We start from the raw sequence: 13,429 nt of genomic DNA, 5'->3' as shown, positions 1-13,429 counted from the left end.
CAAGACTATTGCAATAGAGCAAAGCAGAGGTAGGAGTAGTATCCCTATCCAGGACTGGACATCTTGCCTGCTGCTACCTCTGCAGCTACTGCAAGGCACAAGGAACCTCAAGGAGGGATTTCTGCCCTCTGCTTTCATGGAATGAAACAGCCTATCTCCCCTTACTTTTTTGCCTATGATGAGTCATGTTCTCTCTCTGTCCACATGGGTGTATGGAGACAGGTTTTGAGGGTCTCCTGTGTTGTGGAGAGGTCACTTCAAGACAGCAGTGGAGGTGTGATCTGAGAACTTACTGGGCACCACTTGCTTAGTGGTTTTTCTGGATATTTTCCTGGGTTTCCTGCAGTGAAGGAGGAGGAGGTGGCTACTGGCAGAGCCAAGCTAGTGGCCCTTCTGCCGCTCCACAAGGTGCTTGTGTCCCTCTATGATCTGCTGCACAGCCTCATGGTCATCCAGGGTGGTTAGGTCCCCAAGCTCACTGGCCTTGTCCTCCACAATCTTCCGTAGCACCCGACGCATTATCTTACCCGAGCGTGTCTTGGGCAGCTGGTGTGTGACCTATGAAGGGGAGGAGCAGAGTCAAGGCTGAGAGAAAGGGCTTGGCCAATCTGCCAGTGTGGGTGTTGGACCAGTTTGCTTGTGTTACCTGAACATAATCTGGAGCTGCATACTTAGCAGTCTTCTTTGAGATGAGCTCCTGTAGCTCAGCAGCAAGAGTCTCTTGTGTGTAGCCACTGTCCTTCTTCTTCAGCACAACAAACACATAGGCTCCTGGCAGAAGGACCGCCAGGTTACTGAGCACAGTGCATACCATGCCCCTGAGACCTGCCTGGACCTAGTGCCAGGAGAGCCCCTCTCTGCTGGTAGCCTCAGGGGATTCTCTGTAGCCAAAACTGCGTGCTTTTGGCCACACAGAAGCACTGCTGCTGCCACCCTATGCTGCTGCCATCTTAGAGCTGGTTGGTGGGCAGGTTGTGATGGATGTGCTGAGATCCCCATTAACATGCTGTGTGGTGTGGACACAGCACTGCTACCAGTCCCACTTCCCACTGCAGTGCCACAGCCCCAGGAGATGTTTTGGAGCAGGAAAGAAAGCATCTTACCTTCTCCCTTGATCTCGTGTGGGTAGCCAATGACAGCAGACTCTGCCACTGCCACGTGGTGATTCTGGAAGAGAACAGGGAAGGGGTTTGACTCGGTGTTTTTGGCAGGCTGGCTGCTCCCTGGAGCTGCCCTGACCTGACTTGACAGCTGCAGCCCACAATAATGCAGGTAGTTAAGGAAGGACCTCAGATGGCCTTGCCCTTTTTCCTTCCTGCCTCAGTAGGTCTGCAAGCACTGCTCTTTTCCTCCTGCCCCTGACTGCTTTAGTTTGGATTATTTTACCTCCCACCCACATCTCTTACCACAACATTCTCCACCTCTGCAGTGCCCAGCCGGTGTCCACTGATGCTAATGATGTCATCCAGCCGTCCTGTTAGCTGGTAGTAGCCCTCACTGGTACGATACGCACCATCCCCAGTGAAGAAAAATCCTGCAGTAGCCAGAACCATGCCACAGTCACTTGTTGGGGGGAGCATGTGAGCTGCTCAGCAGCCATACTCTCACATTTCCCATCCTCCTCTCTGCTGGCTTCAGGTCACTTCCTCAACTGCTCAGGGTAAATGTGTCTACCTTCCTTGTTAGTCTTTTGCCTATGTTGGTACCTGCTCTATCATCAGGCTCCTATCCTCACTCTGCAGTGTACTGGCTAATGCTGTGCCTGTCTCATCACCATGTGCTGGGGGCACTTGGCGCCAGTGCACGTGCCTGTCATCTTGCTGCTTCTTTTCGCATTACATCAAGACAGACACACTTGGGCTTGCTCAGTGCTCTGGGTGAGTCACAGAGGCTGACAAGGTTTGCAAGAGATGTAGCAAGAGGTCTGTGCTCAAGGGGACTGGGGGCAGAAGAACAAATCCACTGCCTTAAAACAAAGTGTGATCCAGTTGGGAAGGTTGGTGAGGGGCAGTCCTGTGATATCCGACCTGGGGAGATGAAAGGCTTCAGGACTGTGGAGGGTCTCTGGAAGAACAAAGGAGCAGTACCAGCTCTCCTGAATCCTGCCCCATACAGAATGCCAGCAAGTGGACCCAACCATACCCAACCAAACATGTGCAAGTGTCTTGCCACATGTTTTCCTTACCTGGATAAGAAGTCAGGTAAGTTTTCAGAAATCTCTTGTGGTCATTGTAAATGGTTCGTGCCATACCGGGCCAGGCTTGTGAGATGCAAAGAGCTCCTGAGACATCATTTTCCAGAAGGACTTTTCCCTGTAAAATAGTTACCTTTTAGTAACCGCGGCTGAAGATACTTGGGATGTTTGGGTACTGTCTGTTTAACAGCGCTGTGGTGGAAATGTCAGGGAGGGCAGTGAGGAGGGTCCTGTGTGCCTCACTTCAACAGAACAGGCTTAGTCTCTCCCAGCATATGCCTGCAACAAAATGCCTCCCATGGTGGGATGCAAAGCCTCTCCAGGGAGACTGGCTGTCCCTGCCCAGCCCTGTCCTTCCTTGAAAGATGGGCCAGGGAGCCCAAACACAGCTTCTCTTGTCAGGACAGTGCAAGCTGGACAACAACTCAACTTCTGCACTAGCTGGAAGAACATCTTCCCTGTTTGTCCCTTTCCAGTAAGAAAGGTTGCTGTCTAGCAGAGATGAGCAGGAAAGACATGCTTACAGATTTCCACTCCCATCAGCAAGTACACACGGCAAGCACCTGGGGGAACGGGGGCTGAGCCAGTGCCTGGACTGCAGGTTATAAACATACCTTGTCATCCAAGATAGAGGGGCTGATCCCAAAAAAGGGTCTCATAGCCATGCCTGGAAGAATTTCAGCTCCAGGATTAGAAGGACGGGGTGAGATACAGATGCCTCCTGTTTCTGAAGGAAAAGAAACTAATGGTCGTCAAAGTCAGGGACAAAAGGAATGCCAAGTAGCACTGCTTGGCCAACAGCCTTTGCCCTGTCCCTTATACACACTGCACAGGCTGTGGCTGGCTTTGCCAGAGTGCTGGGGAAGGAACTTTGCAGAAGGATGATTATGCTTATTTAGTTCAGCAGGGATCTGTTGAGATGTACCCTGAAATCCCCATGTTTATCTAGGTTAGCTTTAAAGGCCATTTTTCTCTTTTATGTTTGGGTGCTCTAGGGCCCTTACAGCCTTGCTCATACAAGACTGTGAGCAACAACCACTATCACTTGGCCAGTAAAGCAGCAGGTCACTCCTAAAGCCTGGGCAAGCAGAACCTGGAACAAGGAATCATATGCATCTCACCAGTTTGCCACCAAGTGTCCACTACTGGGCATCATGTCTCGCCGACCACACGGAAGTACCATTCCCATGCCTCCTTGTTGATGGGTTCCCCCACTGCAAGGGGAAAAACAATGGGGCAGAGCAGAAATAGTGCAGTCTCCTGACTCTGGGGTCTCATGTGCTGCTACTCTTGGCATTTGTGTGAAGAGACATAATGTGATGTCCAAGGATTTGCTGGCCCAGCCCATTTTGCTGCACTTACCTGAGCCAAGCAGTTTAAGAGAAGAGCGGTCATACTTCATCACCCATTCATCGCCGTATCTCAGGAGCAGGCGGATGGAGGTGGGTGCCCCATAGAACTGGTTAATTCTTAACCTCTGTACGGTTTCCCAGTAGCGGCCTGGAATGGAAACAGGGCCGGTAAGCATCCACACAGGTCCTCCCAGCCCAACACCAAGGCAGAGAAAGAAGAGGTGAGAGCAAAGGCTCTCCAGCAGCACCGGGACCCTCAGCCAAGTTAATCATATGGTGGGAAGGATGGAAGCAGTTCAGGAGCAGCAGCCCCTTTTTCTTCACATCATCTAGCTCTGCTACCATTCCTTCTGCAGGGAGGGAGAGGGATTAACACCTCCACCCCTGGAGAAGCAGCAGTGGCTTCCTAAGCAGAGGAAAAGACTTCCCCTTGCAGCCCACGGGCTGCTGCTGAGGCAACAGAGCCTTTGCTGCTCATCTCCTGGCATCAAGCTGCCAGCTCCCTGCCTGCTGTGGATCTCAGGGTGCTGTGGAATGTCCCAGCTCCACTGAGTCACCTCACTCACCAGGGTCAGGATAGACAGGAGTGCTCTCAAAAAGGACAGTGGTACCACCATTGCAGAGGGGGCCATAGACCACATAGGTGTGTCCTGTGATCCAGCCGATGTCTGCCACACAGCCAAAGATGTCCCCGTCCTGGTAGTTGAACACATACTGAACAAGAAAAGAGAGGCAGTGAGGGGTTCCACCTGAGCCTGCACTCCTGGCAAGGGGCACAACAGGGAGCAGTGTACTCTCTGTCAGCCCTAACTCTACTGTGTTCTTCTGTCTTCCTACCACCCCTGCAGGGACACCTTCTTCCTGCAAAGAGGTTTTTTAAAAAAAAAAATCAGAAAAAAAATAAAATTAGTTAAATAAAATTGAAGTTATAAAAACCCCAAAACTGTGAAGCTGCAGGAGACAGACACTTAAAAAAAACCCCACATACAAATTTTCTCTTTTCCAATGGTGAGACATACAGCCTTTCTTTCCTTTTGCTGGTATCTAGACAAGGCTGATCCCAGTATCCTGAAATACCCAGAACCTTCTGGGTAAGAAAGGTGCCTCTGTACTTACATGACCATGTGGAAGGAGAGGAGTTGTAGGCAAGGACAAAGTGGCGGAGGACTCCATGAGCCTCCTGTAGGCACTGCTGGACTTCAGAAGGACAGTAAACACTCAAAACCCCCTGAGCTCAGCAAGGAGCCCAGCACAGGAGCAGTGAGGCAGCAAGCAATCACCATGTGATGCCTTGGCCCAGAGCAACCCCAGCCTGCCCACAAGAGTTGGAATCTCTCCATCTCAGCTGGGTGAGTGCAGTGCTGTGCCTGCAGGCAGAAAGCAAAACAAGCTCTTCTTCCCACTGCCCCATTTATTCTTCATGAGACCCTTTGGCTGCAAGGCTGGATCATGAAGGAATGATGACTGCCCTGTGCAGGGCAGAGCTGAGTGCTGTCATATTGGCAGCAACACAGCCAGCTTCCTAAAGCACTCGTCTTCATTTCATTTACTCAGTGCCAGGAAAGCTTCCTAGGGGCCGCTCTCCCACTAGCCTATCACTTCTTGCTGTTTCTGATTCCTGTGGTTTCAGACCTGACTCATTTCTTCCTGCAGCTCCCGGCTGACTTTCATCTGGGGACTCTGGGGCCTCAAGTGTTCAGAGGTGCCATAATGGAAGCTTCTTTTAGTTCTTCTGTCTCTTTTTAGTGGAGCAGTGAGTTATGGTAGCAGAAGTCTGCCCCACCCAGCTGAGGGATCTAAGTGTGTCAGCTCTGTGTCCAGGTTTTCAGTGCTCCTGGGAGCAAACATGGCCACATGCTGCTGACCCCCTGCTTTGCCATTCTGGAATGACAGCCCTGGCTCTTGCAAACCTCTGATGGTCTTGAGAGGGCTTCCCAGAGGCTTTGCACTGGATAAAGTTGAGCTTGTAATGCAACAAGGAGCATTTGTCTTCCCTGCACTGCCTGTCAACTGCTGGCTCATGAGCACTTTGTGGTGGGGATCCATTACCTTGTGTGTGAGAGCAGCAAACAGCAAGTAACCAGCTTGGGAATGAACCAAGCCCTTGGGTTTGCCAGTACTGCCTGAGGTGTAGAGAAGACACAACATGTCTTCACTGTCCATGACAGCAGGCTCACAGCATGCATCCTCCTTCATCATCTCCTGCAGGAAAGAGCACAGCAGTTCTGTCAGGGTCTCACAGCCTCCCCTGTGTCATCCCCACACCTGCTTGTGCACCTCTCTCCCAAGTCTCCCTCCCCTCTGAGCACTTGTAGGGAGCACCCTGCTCCCTACAAACATCTTTCAGAAGAAATGCATGGCAGCAGCTCACCTGTTCAGAAGTTGTGCTCCATGCTGGCAGCCTAGCCACCCTGTGTGCTATGGATAATTGGAACGTGCTTGGTCTGCCAGCAGACCCCTGTGTGACAGTGTACTAGCAGCCCATGTCTCGTGTGTTTGTAGGTCCCTGTCCACCCTGCTATGTACTCTGGTTTGCACTGCATGCCCCTGACAGTACAGGGCTGGTAGTGTGGGAACACGTACCAGTGGCCCATTCTGATGGATACTGGGACTGTCCTGAGCTTGTGTGCAGCTCTGACTGCTGCTATGGGACAGTGTTCCCAAATTCTGTCAATGCCAGCAAAACTGCTGTGGCCAGGTGAGATCCTCTCCACCCAGTGTCCCTGCACCCAGAGCAAGCACTTTGCCCAGGAGAAGTGGCAAAATCACTGGGCAGCCTCTCACCTCCTCCAGGGGCACATCTAGAGCTGTCATGGGAACCTTGCTGGTGGTCCTCATGGAAACCAGAACCCGTTTCACTCCAGGGCACTGCTTCACAGCCTGGTCCACTGTCTTCTTTAGCTCAATAACCTTGCCACCTCTTAGCCCCTGGTTCACTGTAATCACTGTCTCTGACTGGGCTGCAGAAGACAGAAGAGCCACATAAGCAACTCTGCCCCTCTCTACCAGCCACAGAGCAGTTTGGCTCCACCATGACCTTTCATCTCTCTCTCTGTCTCCGAGCCCTTAGTACTCATGTCCTTCACTTAACAAAAACAGCAGCTTTGCATCTTGGTTTTCCATTCATTTCTGCCTGTGTTACATCCCCTTACAGGAGACATTGTATCCCAGTCCTTCAGTCCCATGGATGAAAGAGAAAACCTGTTCATCCCATGGGCTGGAATGTATTTAGTGAGCTCATGCCATTTATTGGGTTGCTAGTACCTGCTCCATGACTATGCATTATGTCAGGTTACTCTCAGAGAGCACAGGGAGTCTCACTCAGAAAACCTTTGCCATCCACACAACCCTGAGTCCCCCTGAGCAGCTGAACCAACAAGCTCAGCACTTGGAAGTGTGAGCTTCCCAAGGGAAATATGTCACTGTTACCCAGTGCCTCTTACCATCCTGGATCCTGTCAGCGAGAGACTCTGCACTGAAGCCAGCAAACACCACAGCGTGCACAGCCCCGATGCAGGCACAGGCCAGCATGCTAGCCACTGCCAGTGGGCATGGGGGCATGTAGATTGTCACCCTGTCACCCTGCTTCACCCCTTGCCGTTTCAAGGTATTTCCCAGGCGGCACGTCAGCTCCAGCAGTTCCCTGCCCAAAGAAGCAATGACACAGTTGGAGGCTTTCTTGCAGATCTTACCGGCATGCGTAAAGATGGGGGGCCTCAGGGTCACAAGGACACAGCTTATATCCCTACATACCCTAACCCTTCTCACTCTAGAAGACCATGATAGAGCTGTAAAAATCAGTGGGAAGGAAACAAGAGAGTCTCTAACATAGACCGCTATTTATGGAAAAGACATAAATTAGAATGATTTCTGTACAACAGCCACTGGCAATTCCTCTGGCTCAGGAAACCTACAACACCTCAGCTGATTTTCTGCACATTTCTTACCAACCTGTACAACCAGTGTGACACACTACCCTGCATATCTGGAGGTTACATGTGAGAAGTTAGATTATCTTTCCCCAAAACAGGGTTCCTTGCTTAACTAAAGCTGAGGTCAAGAAACAACAGCTGTAGGAAAGCAGTGAGCAGAAAAATGTCTCCCCCAGAGAAGTCCCTCCCAGAAACCACAGCTTGGCTCTCAGTGAGTCATTTTATGGAAGGGCTCTCCATGCATGGGGATTGGGAGGAGTGGCTGGTCATATTTGTCGTGTGAGGCCTGAAGTCAGAGAGGACAGAGGGACTTGTTTGGTGTGCAGAGGGATTTAAGTGAATTCTGTGGCAGTGACTCAGAGAGCAGGCAATTTAAGCTGGAAGGTGGGAGACCCCAGACCAACCTAGCAGGGCTGGACAGGCAGCCACCCCAGAGAGCCAAATCCAGCAGCACTGCTGACATGAGGATGAGTGTGGGATTTCTCAATGCATTTGCAGCTGTGAATTTGCCTTCCTGGTAGAGCACTTACCCAGAAGTTTAGATAACAGGAACCTGGGTGGGAAGGCACATGTGTGACTTTCCTGTGTGTCTTACCTACAAGCATTGCAGTGCTGCCCCAAGGGGCTTATATCTGCCTCCCCAGCTGGGCAGGGATTCCTCAGGGCCCAGGAGATTTAATCAGGGGGTAGGCTGAAGTTTCAGATCAGCAAAAGCAAACCAACAGCTACCATACTCTGGATCTGTGTGAAGGGATGCTGCATTCCCTCACATGACAGACATCAGCAGATCAGCCCTGTGCAGTGTTCATACATGGTACAATATGCCTCTCATATGTTGAGAGGTAATTACTGACCTGTATGTCACCCCTACCTCCTCTCCAGGTTCATCCTTCTCCCAGATTAAGGCCACTTTGTCTGGGGCTACATGGACGTGACGGTCCAGACAATTCACTGGAAAGGAAAACCCAGTAAAATGGACAGAGCAACCCTCAGTACCTCTTACCTCTCATAAAGCCAGCACTGGCTGTCCCATTTTCAAGTCAAAGTCAGGGCTGTGTGTGAGTCTTAGCATTAGCCTTGGGCAACCTTTGTGGATACCAGCCAGGAGATCACAAGCACCATCCCAAGCCTGTTATGCTCCTCACCAGTCCAACACCTGCCAATCCCCACTATCAGCTTCCTCCTTAACTGTGACCTCATGCAGTCCAGAGCAGAAAACACCTGAAGTCCCTTTGGAGGTCACATCCCCAGTGCCCTCAGAGTGCTGACAAACATTAACTAAGCCGTCACTCCACCCAGCACTGCCTTGCAGCTGCCTCTGGGGTGAACTAGGGCAGTTTTTAGTGGTGGTGCTCCTAAAAAACAAATGAAGGACAAAGTGAAGCTCTGCACTGGAAGGCTGCAGAGTGCATTTGTCCAAGATGGAAAAGAGCCAGGGTAAATACAGAGTGCACAGCTTCTGGCTTTCCAGGGACATTGTAAGCTGAGGCTTTGGCTGCAGTTCTTCCATGTACTTTCCCACATTGTTGGCTGCTGCAGTTTCCTCAGAAGCCTTGTTCCACTCTCTGTTTTCCTTAAACTTGCTAAAGTTGTGGGATGATGCAGCAGCCCCAGTTTGCATACCAAATTTTTTCTCCTGACCATTTGTAGTTTTCCAGGAGAGAAAGAAATGCATATAAAGGGAGAAAAAGTAAGATGTCAAATCCCAAAGGCAAATAACTTTCCCCAAATAGATTACATAAGATCTGATTTTCTCAGAGGTCTGTCTTGTATTTTGAACACAGGGACCAACAGCACTGTGAACAGGACATGGTGTGGACCTGTGTCCACACAGTGTCCAAGGACCACCCCGTGTCCTCCTCTGATAGCCCACCTAAGGCAATAGCCCCAGTCCACAGAAGAGCCTCCCACTACAGTGGTGACAGTATGGCTCATTTCTCCTGTATTTTGCTTTCTACAGATACATCTTGCCTCCTCTGAGCAGGAATGCCCTAGAGCAGCCCTGCCTGCTGAATGCACAGGGTTTCAGTGTTAGAGCCTATGTCCTGCAGGACAGAGCTACTGCACTGCAGTGGGATCCATGGGGGCTGAGGGAGAGCAGCTCCCAGCACACACCATTGCAGCTGCAACCTCTCCGATGAAACCCAGCTGCTTCCTTAGGGTCAGCCACAACCTTACACTACAGCCACTGCAGGACAACTGGACCTTTTGGGGATGCCCCTCTCTCCAGACCTTTAACTCTGTGCTCTTCTGATCCATTCCCAGGGCTGAAGTCATGCACACAGAAGCACCTGCAAGCACTTGGTACAATCCCAGGCCCATCTCCTTCCTTACCTGTCACATTCAGCTGCCCCCCCAGGAACCAGGAGACTCTGCCCTGGCACAAGTCGCAGTCCTGGACAGAGTGGAAGGGGGTGATCCAGGTGAGCCGGCTCCTTCCTAGTGCTCTCCAGAAGATGTCACTCTGCTCCACTGACACCTTGTACAAATCTTGGTGGTCCTTGGGTCTGGGGAAGGCGATGGCTTCAGGCATGTAGGCAGTGAGAGGCCCGTGGCTCCAGGGTCTGGCAGCCACCAGCCCAGAAGGGTATCTGGGAGCCTGAGAAAGAGCTTTGAAGCAGCAGGTCCTGGCCAGCAGCCTGGCCATCACTGCAGGGTATCTGCCTCTCACTGAGATGGATACCTGCAGCCCTCAGGTGCTCAGGACACCTGGTCCAGGCAAGACTCAGGCCTCTGTGGAAGGTGGGGCTACGTGGCCCTGGGCTGACTGGACACAAAACAGATCTCTCACACAGGGAGCCCAGGCACTGCTTCTGCCCTGCCTTGTTCCTCTCCTCCTCTCTTCCAGAGCACTATGGGAAAAAAGAAATCCAATCACTGTAAGGGAGGGAAAAGAGGTGGGCTGTAGAAATATTTGTCTGAAAATAACCTTCATGCTAATCTGAGTCCTGACAGCAGTTCTTGAACAGGAGCCAGGTTAAACGTGTGCCTGGGCTCTCCTCAGGGACCAAGGTGCCTGGGCCATGCTCCAAGAGCCTGCTCCTTCTTTCCTAGGGCTGCACTGCATCCCCAGAGCCATCTATTTCATCCCCACTCGCCTCCCTCACAGCTCCATCTATTCATCACCATCCCCTCCCTTGCCGCAGCACCCCCACTGCATCCCCCCATCCTCTGCTGGCCACAAAGGCACCTTGGGGCAGGTCCCTGTAAATCTTAGGGCCACCCCCATGCTAGTCATGAGTGATGGCCAGAATTAATGCCCATTTCTGGCAGAGCACTAGGCTGTGGTGGGCCAGGGAAGGTTTTTCTCACATAGCTGTCAGCTGCAGGAGGGGAATATTGCATCCCATCCCACCCACCTTGCTGGCTGGCTGTCAGAGCTGTCCCTCTGGCAGGTGGGACTGGGCTCTCTGCCTCCTCCCAAGCACTAGAGAATGGCTGTGCCACCCACCAGCTGGGCTGGGAGCATTCAATGAGGCCATGGTGGAGCAGCTGGGGATGGTTTGGCATGAAGCATTGCTGCCCATCTCCTCATGCTGAGACCTCCCACCACCCACCATAGCAGAGCTCAGCTACCTCCCTGCCTCCAAACAGAGGGTTTTTTCTGCCTTCCTTTCCTTCAGGGCCTATATAGGTAGGTTTTTTTAAGGTAAAATTTGCAGGATTCCTTAATGTCATTGACCAAATTCCCTTTTTTTCCTAGGAGGCACAAGAGAAGAGCAGAGAAAGGCTCTCCCTGCAAGTAGGGTTGTTCTCAGCCAGGGACACCTAAGGAATCAACAGTAGAGATGACAGGATTAGTAGATCTCCTCTTTGCTCTTCAAAGCACAACAACCCTCAGAATCTATGGTGGACAGGCTGGACACCAGTGTGGGAGACAGACACTATTTCCCATCAGGTGCACTCATCCCAGACCACACACCTGTTTTGTGTCAAAGGCATCCCGATCTTGGTGGGAACGTACAAGGACCTTGTCCCTCTGGGGAAACACAGACCTTTGGGCCTACAGTGTCTCAGTGTCTCTACCCTGTCCCTCTGGGGAAACACAGACCTTTGGCCTACAGCCTCTACACAAAGTCAGGCCAAGCAGCCTCATTGTTCCACAGGTCTCTTATTTCCTATGCACCTCACCATTTTTCCTGTCCCTGGAAGACGTTAGGTTTTTGCTGCAGACCATTCCCAGACTCTCTCAGCAGGGCGGGTGACTCCTTACCTGGTGTCCTGCTTTAACAAAGTCTGCGTTTCCCTTGGGGAGGAGCCCACTGCCGCAGGGGCGGTTCCCTGTGGGGCCTGCAGAGCCAATCAGCTGCCTAGTTTGAAGAGCCAATCAGCTGGCTAGTTTTGAAGATTGACATCCAGTTAAACCACTCAAGAAGAGTTGCACACGCCTCTGTGGAAAAGCAGGTTTAAAAACGAGCAAAGCCCAGAAGCTCTCTTGGCTTTCGGCCTTTGGGCAGGTGTGTGGCTGGGCTGGGCCGTGCTGGGCTCTGCTTGACGCTGGCCCCTTCCCGGGAAGCCCACCAGACCCCATGCTGGCAGGGCGGCTGGAGCCCCTTCCCGGCAGAGCCTGCTGGTCCTTTTTTGCCAGCGGTGCCACTGGGCCATGCCACTGTTGGCCATCCCAATGCTAGGTACAACCGTGAGACCGCGAGCAGAGCTGGGAGTGGCCCCGTAGTTGACACTGGAGGCAGCCCCAAGGCCAGGAGCAACTGGGGCCGGGAGTGGCCTCCGTCATCCCGGACCAGGAGCGGCCACATGGCCAGGGCTGCACGGCCAAAATCGGCACAACCGGGACAGCGGCACACGGCTGTGGCTGCCTTGGCATGGCTCACAATGAACTTTGTTTAAGCTGTTTTTTGGCAAGCCATGCTGTGGACAGAAGGACAAAAATGGCTGCAGCAGCTTTTCCTGTTTTCAGTGCTCCACATGAAGAAAAGCACTGAGTAGAGCCAGCGGCCGGCACAGCTCGCACGGTGTCGGCGGAGACCACGTGGCCAGCAGCGAGAGGCACGGCGAGCGATCTCTCTGATGCAGAGCCTGGATGAGATCAACCTTTCAGCACTGCAGAGCTCTATAAAAACTGTTTCAGTTGATTAAGCTTGAGAACAAATGGGCCTACAAACACTGGTTCTCTCCCGAATCAGGAAAAGGTAAGGGTGAAGACACGTAGAGAAAAAAACATGGGACACTGAGGTCAGTAAAAAAGGAGTCAAATTCTGGACAGGACGGGATTGAGGAGACGCCTTAGTTTTGGGCTGAAATTCTTTTGTAAGGCTATGGTGAAGATATATTTGATATATCAGACTTTTTTTTTTCCCCGTGAGTCATGGAATGCATTGGATGGCATGTAGCGTTCTAACCACAGCCGTGAGCAGAAGCATCCATTTTGAAACAAGCAGATGTTGCAGCTGCTGTGATCCAATGAGAAGCTTGAACAGAGAGAGATGAGAGACAGGAACCTTGCCCAGGAATAGAAAGAAGAAAACCTCTGTTCCCAGAGATGGATGAAAAGAACTTTTGCTTTTATACTGGAACAGCTCATCCTTAAAATAATACCCCATAAGTTGACATGGCCCATGAATGCAGCTGTGGGAAGGCTGCAAGAGATGGGAGGGACTTCACAATTGCGAATTTCTGGACGGCTGCTATATGTGAAAATTAAAAACCACAAGAGAACTGTTTCTTGTGGAGAAGTCTCCATGGCATGGCAAGAGAGACTCCTCTCCCTAAGAGAACTGAAGAAAGACTGTTTTAGAGGTTGCAAACTGACTTAAAGTCCCAGGTTTTGTCTCTTTATGTTTTCAGTGGGAGAGAAAAGAGGGTATGGGGGGAGGAGAAGTGTCCTGAAGGTTTATTCTGATTTTCTTTTTATATTTTTCTTTTAATTCTGTCAGTAAAGTTTTCTTTATACCCTTTAAAGTTTTGAGCCTGTTTTGCCCTCCTCCTAATCC

The 13,429-nt window shown here is 51.5% G+C and overlaps 1 protein-coding gene across 1 annotated transcript; it reads right to left on the bottom strand.

The window, feature by feature from the left end:
* Positions 1 to 279: 279 nt before the first annotated feature.
* LOC121355943 (acetyl-coenzyme A synthetase 2-like, mitochondrial) lies at positions 280 to 13,369 on the bottom strand. Its single transcript, XM_041471854.1, is given in 15 exon segments — positions 280 to 558; positions 647 to 771; positions 1,104 to 1,167; positions 1,407 to 1,534; positions 2,186 to 2,312; positions 2,809 to 2,921; positions 3,316 to 3,408; positions 3,557 to 3,694; positions 4,113 to 4,260; positions 5,596 to 5,748; positions 6,331 to 6,506; positions 6,990 to 7,189; positions 8,333 to 8,429; positions 9,813 to 10,330; positions 11,692 to 13,369. Coding segments are annotated over 14 exon segments (2,052 nt in total). The 5' UTR covers positions 10,126 to 10,330; positions 11,692 to 13,369; the 3' UTR covers positions 280 to 381.
* Positions 13,370 to 13,429: the final 60 nt, after the last annotated feature.

This window comes from Pyrgilauda ruficollis, unplaced genomic scaffold (genome assembly GCF_017590135.1).
Source record: "Pyrgilauda ruficollis isolate IOZ18807 unplaced genomic scaffold, ASM1759013v1 scaffold28, whole genome shotgun sequence".
Lineage (NCBI taxonomy): Eukaryota > Metazoa > Chordata > Aves > Passeriformes > Passeridae > Pyrgilauda > Pyrgilauda ruficollis.
Note: the sequence above shows the minus strand (reverse complement) of the source record. Positions and strands in the feature narration are given on the sequence as shown.